Source organism: Bidens hawaiensis, unplaced genomic scaffold, assembly GCF_021521415.1.
Source record: "Bidens hawaiensis isolate Kalapana, Puna unplaced genomic scaffold, B.hawaiensis_p1.1 tig00016367_1, whole genome shotgun sequence".
Classification (NCBI taxonomy): domain Eukaryota; kingdom Viridiplantae; phylum Streptophyta; class Magnoliopsida; order Asterales; family Asteraceae; genus Bidens; species Bidens hawaiensis.
In genome coordinates, this window is record NW_027492501.1 from 93,523 (window position 1) to 109,776 (window position 16,254).

At 36.7% G+C, this 16,254-nt stretch overlaps 1 protein-coding gene across 1 annotated transcript; it reads left to right on the top strand.

Moving 5' to 3' along the window:
* The first annotated feature begins 12,329 nt into the window (after positions 1–12,329).
* LOC143551366 (synaptotagmin-2-like) lies at positions 12,330–15,802 on the top strand. Its single transcript, XM_077041822.1, has 8 exons — positions 12,330–13,315; positions 13,880–14,121; positions 14,237–14,255; positions 14,340–14,545; positions 14,636–14,745; positions 14,844–14,942; positions 15,084–15,477; positions 15,578–15,802. The coding sequence occupies exons 1-8, from the start codon at positions 12,603–12,605 to the stop codon at positions 15,664–15,666; spliced, it is 1,872 nt and encodes a 623-aa protein (XP_076897937.1). The 5' UTR covers positions 12,330–12,602; the 3' UTR covers positions 15,667–15,802.
* Positions 15,803–16,254: the final 452 nt, after the last annotated feature.

Consider the following 16,254-nt stretch of genomic DNA (forward strand, 5'->3'; position numbering starts at 1 on the left):
CACCCAAACAAATTGAACAAGTATCCACTTCAGAGTTTGCAATCATCTTTCCTTGTGTTGTGTACACATGTAGATGCTTTGAAACCTCTTCCTTTGATAAACCCGAACCACTTGTACTAGAGGTTAGTTGTAGCAAAGCATGACCGGCCTCTAACTTTTGCATGATCACACTGTCTTCTAAAAAATCTTCCAACGGATGAATAAATGAGTCAGATGTGTCTTCTGGACATCGATAAGGTATAATACTATACTGATCATTTAGTGAATATAAATGCATAAGTTCTTGATTCACCCACATAATATTAGGAGTATTGAGAATAGCTATGTTGTCTACAAGGTGCACAGATGGGTGGAGTATGCTCATGGTGTAATGAACCGGAATCACTTGTTCATACGCGACCAACGAAGTTGGAATTGGAGATACAAGAACATTGTACGCATAGTATCCTTGTTGAAGAATGGTGTGTTGATAACTATATGAATTCATCTTATTCGAAGCCGGAGTTAATATCAAAAACCCGAAAGAAATCCTAAATGAATAACCAAAAAAGTATATATCGATCGTAAAAATGTTGCTCCTATATATACTAAAGGTAGCCTAATGTGAACGTATTTCTAAACCAAATATCATGCTTTAAATAGCATCAAATTCACATTAGATTTTATATATACTTTTTACCCTTGTATGATTTTATCTGTTAAACTTATCTGGAAACAGCTCTTAATATTTGTTTGATTTAAATGATTTATTAGATACTCGATATTGATACTGTAATCCATTTAAAACATAATATATATCATTCATATATTTGTTTGAAAATTGAAACAATGCATGTATTTGGAAACAGCTAATATTATATTTTGTTTGATTTATATTAGTGATTAGATATTGTAAACCATTTAAAACAAATATATAGCATTCAAACATTTTGAAACAATGCATACAAACTTTAATTTAATTAGTTTACATTTATTTATTATCTGAACTTCTTACATATCCAATATAAATTAGTTTGTACATGTTACCTTTTATATTTGTGTTACGTAGATAAAAGAACTAATATTGATCCAAAAATATTCAGTAATGATAGAAGGATTATCTCCTAATTTGAATTTAAAGGGTTGAAAGTTGTTCAGTTTTAAGTACATTGGGTTCGTAAAGGTTTGGGCCGATTTTAGGTTTAGGTTTAAAGGGAAGGGTTATCCTAAAAACTAATATTGATCCAATGGTGAAAGAGTAATTGTAGGAAACTATGACGGTTTATTGTAATTTTCAATCTCAACCATTGATTGATATGATCCAATGACTATGATTTATTCTTAGTCTTTCTAGTAAATTATTTGTTTTTAGGATAACCCTTCCCTTTAAACCTAAACCTAAAATCGGCCCAAACCTTTACGAACCCAACGTACTTAAAACTGAACAACTTTCAACCCTTTAAATTCAAATTAGGAGATAATTCTTCTATCATTACTGAATATTTTGGGATCAATATTAGTTCTTTTATCTACGTAACACAAATATAAAAAGTAACATGTACAAACTAATTTATATTGGATATGTAAGAAGTTCAGATAATAAATAAATGTAAACTAATTAAATTAAAGTTTGTATGCATTGTTTCAAAATGTTTGAATGCTATATATTTGTTTTAAATGGTTTACAATATCTAATCACTAATGTAAATCAAACAAAATATAATATTAGCTGTTTCCAAATACATGCATTGTTTCAATTTTCAAACAAATATATGAATGATATATATTATGTTTTAAATGGATTACAGTATCAATATCGAGTATCTAGGATAACCCTTCCCTTTAAATTCAAATTAGGAGATAATCCTTCTATCACTACTGAATATTTTGGGATCAATATTGGTTTTTAGGATAACCCTTCTCTTTAAACCTAAACCTAAAATCGGCCCAAACCTTTACGAACCCAACGTACTTAAAACGGAACAACTTTCAACCCTTTAAATTCAAATTAGGAGATAATCCTTCTATCATTACTGAATATTTTGGGATCAATATTAGTTCTTTTATCTACGTAACACAAATATAAAAAGTAACATGTACAAACTAATTTATATTGGATATGTAAGAAGTTCAGATAATAAATAAATGTAAACTACTTAAATTAAAGTTTGTATGCATTGTTTCAAAATGTTTGAATGCTATATATTTGTTTTAAATGGTTTACAATATCTAATCACTAATGTAAATCAAACAAAATATAATATTAGCTGTTTCCAAATACATGCATTGTTTCAATTTTCAAACAAAGGGTGTCAGTTCCCGAAGAACCGTAATTGTGTGTGTATGGCAGTGACACAATCCCAAAAATAATATATGTTTCTGCTGAGATTGTTTCATGAAAACTATCTTATCAGTCAAAGAAAGATTTATAAAACGTTTTTAGAGTCAACGATTCACCAGCATATCGCTGACGTATCCCCCCCCCCCCAAATGTCACAGGAAAAAAGTAAGCACAGGTAGCAAGGAATTATAGCCATCAAAGAAGATAGATGCTCGCAGGGTAGAGATTGCTCAGTTTTTATATATTAAAATATTGTAAACAATATTTAAACAAGTTTTATAAAACAAACAAGGAATATAAATTAAACTCTCGAATATTTATTCGAGAAGCTTTCTAATAAATCAAATATTCTATTAAGGTTTACAAATAAACTAATGTTTTAAAAATATAAATTAATATTTTATTATAAATTAAAGACTTCAGCTAAAACTCTGATATATTTATAAAACAGATACCAAATTTTGGTCACACGCCTAGGCCCTAAGTTGGAGTGTGACAGGTTGGTATCAGAGCCATCGATCTTAGCGAATTAGACTAGTTAAGGGTTTTGGTGGTTGGATTGATCAAAGGAAACCTTTTGAAGCTAGAATCTATGTCTGTCTGTGTGTGTGTGAGTGTGTGTGTGTGTGAGAGAGGGGGGGGGAGGTGATTATTTGTTCCACGACTGTGAATAGCAAAATAATGTATCAAAAGTTGTTACAGTTTTTCGGTTAGGATTGGTAGTTGACGTTCTTAGTCGACACATAAAATGACTTTGGGAACCGAGGTTTGTGACTGAGATTGTTTGGTGTTGTGGCCGTTGACCGGGCTTGGTTTGTGCTGCAATGATGACCGAAGATGGCTTATTGGGCTAGCTGTTAGTTTCTTTCTTTCTTTTTTTGGTTGGGCCATTACCTAGCTTTTGGGCCAGAAAGAAAAAAAAAAGTGTCAATCAACTGGGCTGATTAACAAGTCATGTGATCTATTGCATGTTTGGATGACTTTTAGGTTAAGGTTTGTGTTAATTGATCGTGTGTACGGTCATAGAACCCTTGTTACCGCTTGTTTTCCACTGAAGCTCAACTGCTGTTATAACAATTTGCCTATTTGCTAATCGGGGAATTGTGATTGTTACCCCATGTTCGTCTGGAACTGTGAAGTAATTTCTTGTTCATTGGTTCAAAATGTGAAGGGATCCGAAAACTTGTACTAGGTGAAGATATTTATTGGGGAAACACGTTTTTGGATTCATCTCTTTGTTTGTTGATTGGTATGGTTTTGGATAACATGGAAAGTGGGAGGCATAGTTGACTTGGTGGGGTTGAATGGAGACGTGGACTTTCTTTAGAGTTGATGTCCAATATGGTAATTTCTACTTTTGAGAATATATTTGTGGACTCACTGGGAGGCAGTGAATACTCTTGGGTTATAGATTTCGTTTTGTTTCATTTTTATTACATACTTCAATGAAGCACTAGGCTATAGCCCGTGTAATACACGGGTGGTTAAAAAAATACAACAAAAAAGTTAAATTTAATATTACACGTAATAACATATCTTATGGATTCATATAAGATATATATAATGATAAATAAAATTTTACAATTCATAAATATCTAAAACCTTTATATAATACAACATTTAAAGTTACATTTGTAACTTAGTTAGTAATTCTATTAATAGTATTAGTTGGCATTATAGCAGGCTACTCTAGTTGAATGACATATGAAAGAATGGTTTTGCTTTAATAGTATAAGTAGATTGGTGAATATGTTATTGAAGACTTTTCTAGAGTTGTAAAAGTTTTGGCTCACTGCATCAGGTAGAGCTAAGTGGATTCGTATTGCAAGGATGAATATGGGAGCCAAAAGGATATCATATTAAGCTTATTCAGATGTTTAAACCTTAGATGGAGGTTTGGTAACTATGGGAACGCAAAGGTGTTCCGGCATAGTTACATAGTGAAGTTGAGTTTTTGATACCATAATTCCAAATGAAAGTTCTCTCTTGGGTGCTTGATGCATTAGGTATGAATAATGGTCAAACAACTTGATCTCTTTCATTTACAATGGCAGGTTACATATACAAGTGGAGAGCTAAGATCAAGGCATAATTTATGGCCAAGATAAAGGAAAGTAAATACACTCATTACAAGGAGGTTACATAGTAATACATGTTACAAAATTCAAAACTTGAATTTGGGGGGAACCGAGTGAATTGCGGGTGGTAAGATGCTAACCGGGTTATGTCTTAATATCGCCCCTCAAGATGGACGACCGAGAGAGAAGTCCGATCTTGGATAATAACTCGTGGTAGCGTGGTTTGAGCAATGGTTTAGTTAAAGCATCCGCTAACTGATCATCTCCTTTAATATGGGTTACCCGTATAATACCTGTTTGCACCATTTCATGAACAAAATGAAAATCAAGTGCTAAATGTTTCATTCGTGAGTGAAAGATAGGATTCGCATAGTAGTGGGTTGCACTGAGGTTATCACAATATATAGTTGGAGTGACTGTGGATTTGTAACCAAGCTCGGTCATTGGAGAAATAATCCGTTGTACCTCGGTTGTAGTTGACGCAACCGCTCGAAATTCAGCTTCCGTAGATGAACGAGCCAAAGTTGGTTGTCGCTTAGAAGTCCATGCAATGGGGTTTGAACCAAGATAAACAATGTATCCCGTTGTACTTCTATAGGTTTCCTTGTCACCCGCCCAATCCGCATCTGTAAAAGCATGTAATTGCAAAGGTGAATTACGACGAATAAGCAAACCATGATGAATTGTACCATGTAAATAACGAAGCAATCATTTTAGGGCGTCCCAATGGATATTTGTTGGGCGATGCATGAATTGTGACAATTTGTTTACTGCAAAAACAACATCAAGACGGGTTAAAGATAAGTATTGTAAGCCCCAACGATGGACCTATATTCGGTAGGATTAGGTAATTGTGACCCATCATCGGTGTTGTAATGGACCGATGTTGTTATAGGTGTAGTTGCCGGTTCGCAATCACTCATGTTGGTTTTATTAAGAAGATCGAGTATATATTTGCTTTGAGAAAGAAAAAAACCATCAGAGTGGGGAAGAACTTCTATACCTAGAAAATAAGAAAGATTGCCCAAATCCTTTAGGGAAAATTTTTTGGCAAGAGAATTGATGAAAGAGGAAATAAGAGACGGGTTTGGACTAGTGATGATTATGTCATCAACATATACTAGAATATAAATGGGGGAGGTGGTAGAACGATGAATGAAGAGAGAGGGATCAGAAATAGTAGGTTTTAAATGATTGGAGATGAGAAACGATTTGAGTTCGTCATACCAAGCGCGGGACGCTTGTCGAAGACCATAGATAGCCTTGTTTAATTTACAGACGTGATATGGGAGAGACGGGTCAATGAACCCGGGTGGTTGAGACATGTAAACAATTTCGGTGAGTGTGCCTTGAAGAAAAGCATTATTGATGTCAAGTTGTCGTAATGACCAATTGCGAGAGGCGGCTAATGCAAGAACAAGTCGAAGTGAAGCGAGTTTAACAACATGACTAAAAGTTTCAATATAATCAATTCCCGGTCGTTGATTAAAACCTTTTGCAACCAATAGGGCTTTTAAACGGTCAACGGAACCGTCGGGTTTAAATTTTGTGCGAAAAACCCATTTACAGCCAACAAGGTTTGGGATGGATTCGCGGGGAACGAGGGTCCATGTTTGATTACGAAGGAGGGCTTCGTGTTCATCTTGCATTGCCTTTCGCCAGTGAGGTTGTTTGAGGGCTTGGGTAATGTTTGAGGGTTCGGGAAATGGTTGAACAATAGAGTGGTAAAGTAAGAAATCATTATTATGATATTTTGAGTTTGGTTTACGTGTGTTACAGGTTTGTCGTTCATTAATTAGATGAAGGGTAGTGGTTTGTGGGTTATTAGTTTGTGCTGGGCTGGAAATAGATGAGGGTGTAGTAGATAGATTTGGTGAAGGGAGTGGGCTTTCAGTTTGGGCCATAGGGAAAGTGGTAGTAGTAGTAGTAGTAGGGCTTGAAGTGGCAGATGGAGTTTGAGATGTTGATTGGCTTTGAGTGCCATTTGCGGTATCGGATGGAGTGTTGGATGGGTCAAACGTGGGGGAGGGGGGAGGGTTTGGAGATTGTGGAATGATGGTGATTTTCAACCATGTGTTTGGACCTGTTGTAGGTGTGGGTGTTGTATGAGTTAACGTGGGGTATGGGAAAGTTGTCTCTACAAAATGAACATGTCTTGAGGTATAGATTTTGTTAGTTATTGGCTCAAGAAGATGATATGCACTTTGAGAGGAAGAGTAGCATATGAAGATACAAGGCTTGGATCGAGATTGTAATTTATGATGTGAATATGGACGAAGCCAAGGGTATGCCAAACAACCAAAATTCCTTAATTTTTTATAATTGGGAATTTTGTTGAAAAGACGATAATAAGGTGAATCATTTTGGAGTGTATATGTGGGTAAACGATTAATTAAGTGGGTTGCGGTGGAAAAAGCAAAAGACCAAAATTTTAAAGGTATGTGTGCATGTGAGAGGAGAGTGAGACCGGTTTCGACTATGTGACGATGTCTTCGCTCAGCTAGCCGTTATGTTCGGGAGTATGGGGTGGAGAAGTAAGATGAGTGATACCACAAGAAGATAGGTGAGAAGCAAGTTTTATGTATTCGCCGCCATTGTCGGTAAATAATTGTTTTATTTTGGTTTGGAAATAGTTCTCAACAAGATGTTGAAAACGAATGAAGGTGGTGAGAGAGTCGGATTTATGTTAAATGTATTTGGTAAAATGATCTACAAATATGATATAATATTTATAGCCATCAATTGATAATATTGGGGATGTCCATACATCGGAAAATGTCAATTGTAGATGTGATGTGGATGTGAGAGAAGAGTTATGAAACGACAATTTGTGACTTTTATTGATGCAACAAGAATTACAGCTAGTGTTTGAAACATTAATATTAGGAATAATAGATGATAAAACTTTTAAAACTTGGAGATGTGGATGTCCAAGATGATGGTGCCAAGAGATTGAGTTATTGGAACGCACATAAAAAAGTGATGGTGGTGATGTTGAACGAAGTTCATATATCCCACGACTAGCCGTTCCCCGGAGATGAATTTGACCGGAGTTGCAATCCTTGATAAGAAAATGAAAAGAAAAAAATTGCATTAGTATGTGATTGTCAATGCATAGTCTTGAAATAGAAATAATATTTTTAGATATAGATGGGACGCAAAGGACATTGTTAAGGGTAAAGGAAGTATTTGGGAAATTAATCTTTAATGAGCCAACATGAGTAATAGCTAAAGACGAACCATCACCGATGATAAGTTCATCAGTTCCATCATAGGGTGTGTGTAGAGATAAAGCATTGATGTCATTGGTGATATGGTGGGAAGCACTACTATCAAAGAGCCAAAGGGTGCTGTTGGCATCTTTATTTGAGACTCCCATCATGTTAGCTTGAGGTTTGTTTGATTTAGGGAGAGATGGTAGATCCACTTGGGGATATTGTTTCTTGAATGCATAACAAGAGGTTAATGAATGCCCTTGTTTGAAACAAAATTGACATTTTCCCAAAAAAGGACGAAGGGATGATTGGGTTGGTGTGGGAAGTATGCCATCAGTTTTGTTATAGTTGGTGGATTGGTTCCTGTTATGCCATGGTTTTGAGGATTGCCGGGTATGGGCCACAAAGGCAGTTGTTGGTTGGTGTATGTTGGTCGTGGTGACTTTTGTTGAGCAAGAGATAACTCATGATTAATGTGACGTCTGACCCGATCCGACCCGACCCAGGTACCCGTTTCTCTGATCCGATCTCTTTCTGTGGTGATTTTATATTTATTTATTTATGCTTATATTTTACTTTAAATAATAATAATATATTTTCCTTCCCGCCTCTTTCTCTCTCTTTCTTTCCGCCGTCCCATCCCTCTTCTTCTCTCTTTCCGCCTTCTTTTCCCTCTTGTCGCCGTCCCGCCCTTAAGCCTTGTTTCCCTCTCCTTGTCCCTTGTTCCTTCCCGCCTAAGGTTGTCTGCGCAGCTCCACACGCCAGACTCCTTACAAGGAAGCCTGCGTGAAGACCACCTGTTACTGCGATACGCGAGACGAACTGTCCCCGCAGCACGCTAAGGATTTTAGTTCTTCCCGCGGCGCGCTATGGATACCGTTCCTCCCGCGACGCGCTAAGGAATATAGTTCTTCTCGCGACGCGCTTAGAATTGAAGTTCTTCTCGCGACGCGCTTAGAATTGAAGTTCTTCCCGCGGCGCGCTTAGAAGTGTAGTTCTTCCCGCGACGCGTTAAGGTTGGTTCTGTCTGCCTTCGCGCTCTCGCACCTTTGCCTTCGCGCTCGATGCCTTCTCGCGCTTAACCCTTGAGTCTTTTCTCCTGTTTAATCTAGCCGTTTGCTTTTGTGATGTCTTATCTTCTGAGCTGTTGACCTAACCTGTCTTATGTCTGAAAAGTTACTTTCGGCGCAGCATGCGCACCAACCCCATTGGTTGGCAGAAAAAGTGACTGACATTATCTTTTGAGATCTGCTTTTTCCATGCTTGACCAGTACCTTTATCTGAACCGCCCATGCTTTTTACTGTTCCTGTCAGCTTTTCCTTTGCCCCCTGCAGCTGCCATATCTTTTGAAATCTTTTGCTTTTGGAATCTTTTACTTTTTGGAGATCTTTTCCCCTTTTCTAGGGATTGTGTTCCCTAGGGTTTCTCTATAAATAATAATATTATTTTTCCTAACACATCACACACCAACACTTAATTTAAACTCTCCTGTTCTCTCTTGCTCCTTGCCGTTGTTCTTCCTCTGCCGTCTTCCTCTCTGCCTCCGTCTTCCTCCCTGTTCTGCCCTGCTTTTCCGGTAATATATAGTATATATAATAATTTACGTACTAATTATGCTAACTTATAATCAAGACTTAAAACAAATCATTAAAACAATAATCTTATTTATAGGTTAACTTGTGCTTGTTTAAAGTTGGTTCTTGCTTTATCTTACACCGCATCGTTTATCAAGTGAGTAATCTCGTACCTAATCCCTTTTTATTTTAAAAGTTTTGGGATGTTCATGTGTTCGTACAAACTTAGAGTCTCGAACTGTTTATGAACTTTAGTCGCGCAGTATCCCATGTGTTGAGGACGTAGACTTGGCTGTTTATTTGTATGTGTGGATCATTAACCGTCTTGTCGGTCTATTCCGCAGTTCTCATGGTACCATTAGATGAACACGGGAGAACTATCGTTTATGATTTTCTCTTTTGTTTACACATGCACAGTTTGTCTTGTTTGTGAGCTCAATTGTGAGCACTGGCAGTCTATGAATCTTAGAGTTGGTCCCGATCAGATTACACCCCTGTTGAAAACCAGACATACACATGTTGCGCGCAGTTTTATTGTTATCTATGTATTGTATTAAACTTGATTTCTCACCAACACGCAAGTGTTTGACGTTTATTTTAACACATGTTCAGGTTTGCAGTAGCTGTTTTGGAGCTTGTGGACACGTATGAAGTTTTCTTTATTTTGGACCTAGATTAAAATGTATCAAGACAAGTTATTGCTGTTCGAATATTTTGATTTATAATATATTGATTTATGTTGGTTTATTTATATCTTGTGTATACGTTGCGCATGCGTGAATGAATATATTTATTAAATATTGACACCCAATAGTGTCACGAGTAATGAAACAATATGTGGCGCCCCGATGTATAATCCGCCTTTGGTCGGGGTGTTACAATTAATGAGTTTCTCATGTAACTCATGGAATGATATGGGATTGTCTCTAGCATGGGTGGATTCAATGATGGATTTGTATGCGGTTTGGTCAAGTCCTTTAAGAACTATATTGGTTATGTCTTCGGGATCCATAGGTTCCCCGAAAAATAGCGAGCTCATCGGCTATGGTTTTAATGGCTTGCATGTAGTCGGTTATTGGCTGTTCATGGGTTTTGACAGATTGTTTGATGCGGTATTGCAATTGCTTAATGTGTCCGCGTGAAGCGGAAGCATATGTGTTGGATAATATCTTCCACGCCTCGAGAGAAGAGGCGGCATTAGTGATGAGGGGTACAATAGTGGGTGATAAGCTTCCGACAAGTGCACCATACAATAAACGATCTTGTCGGAACCAATTAGAGTAGGCAGTAGTATGTTTTCCGGCCTCATCAGTGGCAGGTTCGGGAGATGGGTGTGAGCCATCGTTGAACTTGTATAAGTCCAGGCCATGAAGAAGGGCTTCAACTTGGGTTTTCCAACTTAAGAAATTGTTGGAAAGCAGTTTCAAGGACTGAGGAAATTGGACAATGGTTAGGGTGGAGTTTGAGGGTGTTAGAGTGGTGGCAACAGGGCCGGAATCGGTGTTTGTAGACGACATGGTTGCACGCTGAAAATATGTGGGCGCGTAAAACCGGTGGCTGGAGGTTGTAGTTTGCCGGAACAGGATGAATTCTGGTCAGAATATTTTGGTGTTTTACCTAGTTGATACCATATGAATAATGGTCAATCAACTTGATCTCTTTCAATTTCAATGACAGGTTACATATACAAGTGGAGAGTTAAGATCAAGGCATAATTTATGGCCAAGATAAAGGAAAGTAAATATACTCATTACAAGGAGGTTACATAGTAATACATGTTACAAAATTCAAAACTTGAATTTGGGGGGAACCGAGTGAACTGCGGGTCGGGTATGATGTTAACCGGGTTATGTCTTAATATTAGGAAAGTGTTTTTTCTTCTGAAGTATTTGGAGCGCTTTTTCCATGTATGGGACTGTGATGATCGAATTGGAGCTCTTGGAAGCTTCAATGGGCCTTTCGGGAAACTGATGCATAGACTACTACAACTAGGCGGATTAAATTGATTGACGTCTTAGTTTGTTTATGGAAACTGAGGTTTGGAAGACTTGTTTTAAAGATGATTGGAGTTACTAATGTAGGGTTAGCTTGGATGAGTGTTGATGTATTGTGCAAAGCTTTCAAGTAGGAGATTGTTGGGCTTGTAAGGGCTTTGGGCCGATTTTGGGTTTGGGCTCAAATTGGTAACAAGGAGAACAAGGGCTCATGCCTATAATTGTTTTTTTATTAATTAAGTTGTTAACCCTATATTTATATCTATATATAGCCTTGCAATGTAAGTGTAACCTTTGCACATTATTAATAAAATAATATAGGTCTCGCACTACAACCAAACCATGTAAAATTCTTGTGTCATTTATTGTAAAAAAAATTATTTCATGATAGTCATGTGTGCTCGTTTGTGTTCATGTTTTTTGCTCCTGCATGCCGCTTTATTCTTAACTGATCATTTTAAAGGGCACTTTGAGCCTTTTTCTTGAACCATTTGATTCGTTAAATTTTTTATTCCAATGACCGAGTTATTGTTTAAAATTAGAACTCATAAGCGAAGCTAAAATACACAATATTTTCAAGAAAACTTTAGTAATATTCGTTTCGACCTAAAATCCATTCCACACAAACCCATTTCAATCTAAACCCATCTTAATATGAACCTAGACCTGACCCGTTCACAAGGCCTAGATATAAACCCATAACAATGCGCAAACAAGTCAAACCTGCAAGACTCGACCCGAACCTAGTATTCTCACACCCGTGACCCGACCTTATTATAAATAACTAGGTCTGATCGGTTCGTATCTCATGGGTCTTATCCCGTTTATATAAAGAGAAAATGTTCAGACCCCCGATACCCAACCCATACCGTTTAATATTATTCTTAAAACCTAAGAACTAACCCTATTTCAAATAATCGTGTCTAATTCTTATCAGTCTCGCAAATCTTACCCGATTTACATTCGCCCATTTAAATCGAGTCCAAACTCCAAACACATCTCATGACATGTCGTCTACAGCCGTCCAACATCCCTGTTTTCACTTTCACCATCAACAGTCAACCTTCCGTATTAATTAACCCCGCGTTTATTCCGGCCCACGTGTACATCGTGCAGCCACCTTTATTCCCACCATCATTTCAGCTCTTCAATTTTCATCTTCCGTAACGTCACATTCTTCCCACTTTCTCGGCCATTAAACCCATTTAAATTTCAAGTCAAATAACTCCTGCCGACCATTCCAATCCAATTCATTCACTCCAATTCCAATCTGGGTTACGTTATTCATCAACTTTTAGCCATACCCATATCAAAATCTTGAAATTTAACACACCAATTTAGCTTCAATTCATTTCTAGGGTTTCAAAACCCGTTTTCCCCAATTCAATTTCATGTGTTAAACCTCTAATTGACTAATTCCATGTCTGCAACCTCCGATTGGTCCAAGATTCTGTGGATGTCATCAGTACAACCATTCAATTGCCCATGTCAGAAATCAATTGGAACCAGTTTTGTTATTAAGTCCTCAATTAGAAGAAACGGAGGTCTGGTTGTGGGTTCAATGCGTTCAATTGATGGCAAGAATCAATCTTTAAGCTTAAAGATTTCAACTTTAATGAAAAGGGGTTTAAAAACTCACCAAAAAGATCAAATTTTTGATGAGTTTAGTGGGTTTAGAGAAGACCCTGTTATAGGTAAACTATCAACTCAATTAGGGGTTATACATCCAGTACCGTTGCCTCCGGTTAATAAAAACATTGGTGGGATGTTTATTTTGTTTTTTATTAGTGGGGTTGTGTTTGATAAGATTTGGGCATCGAGAAAACCGAAGAAAGATGATGGGAAGCTCGGAATTTGGCCGCAGGTTCCGACGAGTTTTTCGCTTTTTCTTGAAAAGGATTTGCAGCGGAAAGAATCGGTTGAGTGGGTGAATATGGTGTTGGGGAAGTTGTGGAAGGTTTATAGAAACGGGCTCGAGAATTGGGTTATTGGGTTGCTTCAACCTGTTATCGATGACTTGCAGAAGCCTGATTATGTCGAACGGGTTGAGATTAAACAGTTTTCGCTTGGGGATGAGCCGTTTGTTGTTAGGAATGTGGAACGGAGAACGTCACGCAGTAACAATGATTTACAGTGAGTTATATGTTAAAGTTTTAAAATTTATATGCGAGTTGTTATTTGTTAGCTGTTATCTTGTTGGTAGGCTTGTAAATGAAACGAATGCACACGAATAGAGCCTGTTAGTGTTCGTTTATTTCACTTTAACCAAAAACGAACAATTAAGCGAACGAGGTATTCTTGTTCCTTCGCTCCTTAAGTAAGTGGACATATTTGTGTTCGTTAATAGTATAACAAATCGAATGTAAACGAACCTAGCTAAGCGAACACCAATTAAAGGTAAACTGAAAATCAATTTATTGGGCCTAAAACGTTGATAAAACTTGATTACAATGTGCCTAAAATATTAAGTGACATAACGAATGAAATGAACAAACGTAAATGATATAAATGAATGGACGAGACACACATTCATGTTCGTTTAACTAAATCTACAAAAAAAAAAAACTTGCTCATGTTCGTTCGTTTATTAAACAAATGAACTTCCTGACGAAGGCTTCATTGAACATTTGGTTCGTTTATAGGCCTAGTTGCTGATTAACTTTTTTGTTAAATTGTTTATTGTATTACTTTTTAAAGGTACCAAATTGGTCTTCGTTACACGGGTGGTGCTCAAATGCTTCTAATGTTGACACTGAAGTTTGGGATTATTCCAATTAAGGTGCCGGTTGGCATTCGGGATTTTGATATTGATGGAGAACTTTGGGTTAAGCTTAGATTGATTCAAACCGAGCCTTGGGTGGGAGGTGTTTCATGGGCTTTTGTCTCACTTCCAAAAATTAAGTTTGAGTTGTTACCGTTTCGGCTCTTTAATTTAATGGGTATGCAATTTTGTTACATTCTTAATAATAATTATTATTATATTGTTGACTTTAACTAAATTCTAATACATATTCTTGATTTTTCTCTTTGTTGCATGTATTTATGTGATAACAGCTATCCCTGTATTGTCGATGTAAGTGGCTTTTTTCATATTATCATGATTTAGACATTGTGGGATGTATATCAACTACTTATATAATATTTCTTGGAATTTTAGGTTTCTGAAGAAGCTTTTGACCGAGGATTTGCCTCGATTGTTTGTTCGTCCCAAGAAAATTGTGTTGGACTTTCAAAAGGGGAAAACAGTCGGTCCAATTCAAAATGATTTCAAATCGAGTGAAATGCAAGAAGGAAATAAAGATTTTGCAGGCGAACTCTCGGTTACACTTGTCGATGCTCGAAAATTGTCTTACTTCTTCTATGGTGGGCACCATTAGATTTTTTATTTTTGTACAAGATTAATACACACTGAAATACAAGTCTTATCATGAATTTAATTTTTTATTTTTACAGGAAAAACCGATCCATATGTTGAACTAAGGCTGGAAGATCAAGTGATGCATAGTAAAAAGAATAGTCAAACAACCGTGACTGGGCCTCCCGGCAAGCCAATATGGAATCAAGTGAGATATTCATCACCATGAAAATTATTATTTATTTACGTCTTTTATATCTATATGAAGTTCGTTACTAATATTTGATCATCTTCGCTTTATGGCAGGATTTTAGCATGCTAGTTACAAACCCTAGAAACCAGAAGTTGTCGGTACAAGTAAAGGATTCTCTTGGATTTATACACTTGACTGTTGGCGCAGGAGAGGTAACCTCTCGTTTGGATCTTTGGATTTTAGTTTTGAAACCGATTCTGTGATTACATATGTTCTCCTTTTCGGTCAAACATACAAATATCTTATTATCTCGTTATTCAACACACTAATAAATAAAATCTATAATCTTTTAGGTTGACCTAAGATCGTTGAAAGACACGGTGCCAACGGACAGGGTTGTGACTCTCCAAGGTGGGTTGGGACCGTTTAACAAGGGACCCACCGGAGAGATCTTACTTAGACTCACGTACAAAGCTTATGTTGAAGATGAAGAAGATGAAAGAATCAAAGCCGACATTGATGCATCAGATGACGAGTTTTCAGAACTAGCTCCAGCTGGCACTACATACGAGCCGTCATCCGATAAAGAATCGTTCATGGATGTTTTGGCAGCGTTTATTGTTAGTGAAGAGTTTCAAGGAATAGTGGCTTCTGAAACATTAAATGTGAATAATATAAAGTCGACTTCAACGTCCTCTGGTCAAACGCCCGATGTCGTGACTACCAACAATGGTTCTGATTCAGGAGGTATTGACTATTGACTTTGACTGTTGACCAAAGTTGACATGTTTTGTTTCATAATGTTCATTCATGTGTTGTATTGATCAATGTTTAAATTTATTTGCAGGATCAGCTTTATTTTGGCTTGGTGTGATTACAAGTATCTCAATTCTAACTGCCATTAACATGGGCGGCTCGAATATCTTTAATCCTTAATTTTTCGCTTTATTTTCGTGTTGAAATGTTAATATTTTTGATAAAATAGAGTTACAAATGTGGCTCTTTATAGAGGTTTTGTAATAGTCCTGTTATAGAAGAAAATGAAATAGATTTTTTGGTATGGGGTGAATATTGTTGTTTTGGTTATGTTTGTAATATGCTGGCATTCAAAAAAAAAAGAAAAAGAAAAAAAAAAGAAATGCACATTAATACAAATACAAGGATTAATTTCATATATACTCTTACAAACAATAGAAATATCATATTATATTCAACACACAATTAGCAGTGCACATCCAAACCAGCTAACCGGTTTCTAACCGACTCTTTACTAGGTTAGTAACCAGCCCCTCTCTAACCGGTTTCTACTCGGAGAAAATCGACGGTCAGTAACAAGTTTCTCATTTTGGCCTCAGAATCGGTTAATAACCTGTTACAAAGCCGACTAACCGAAACTGGTTTTAAGGTTTTTAAATTATTTTTTTTAAAAGTTTTTTAGATTTTTTTTAAAACTAGTTTTTTCCTGGATTAATTACCGGTTAACCGATTTAGGTTTTTGTGCTTAAAAATCGGTTACTAACCGAC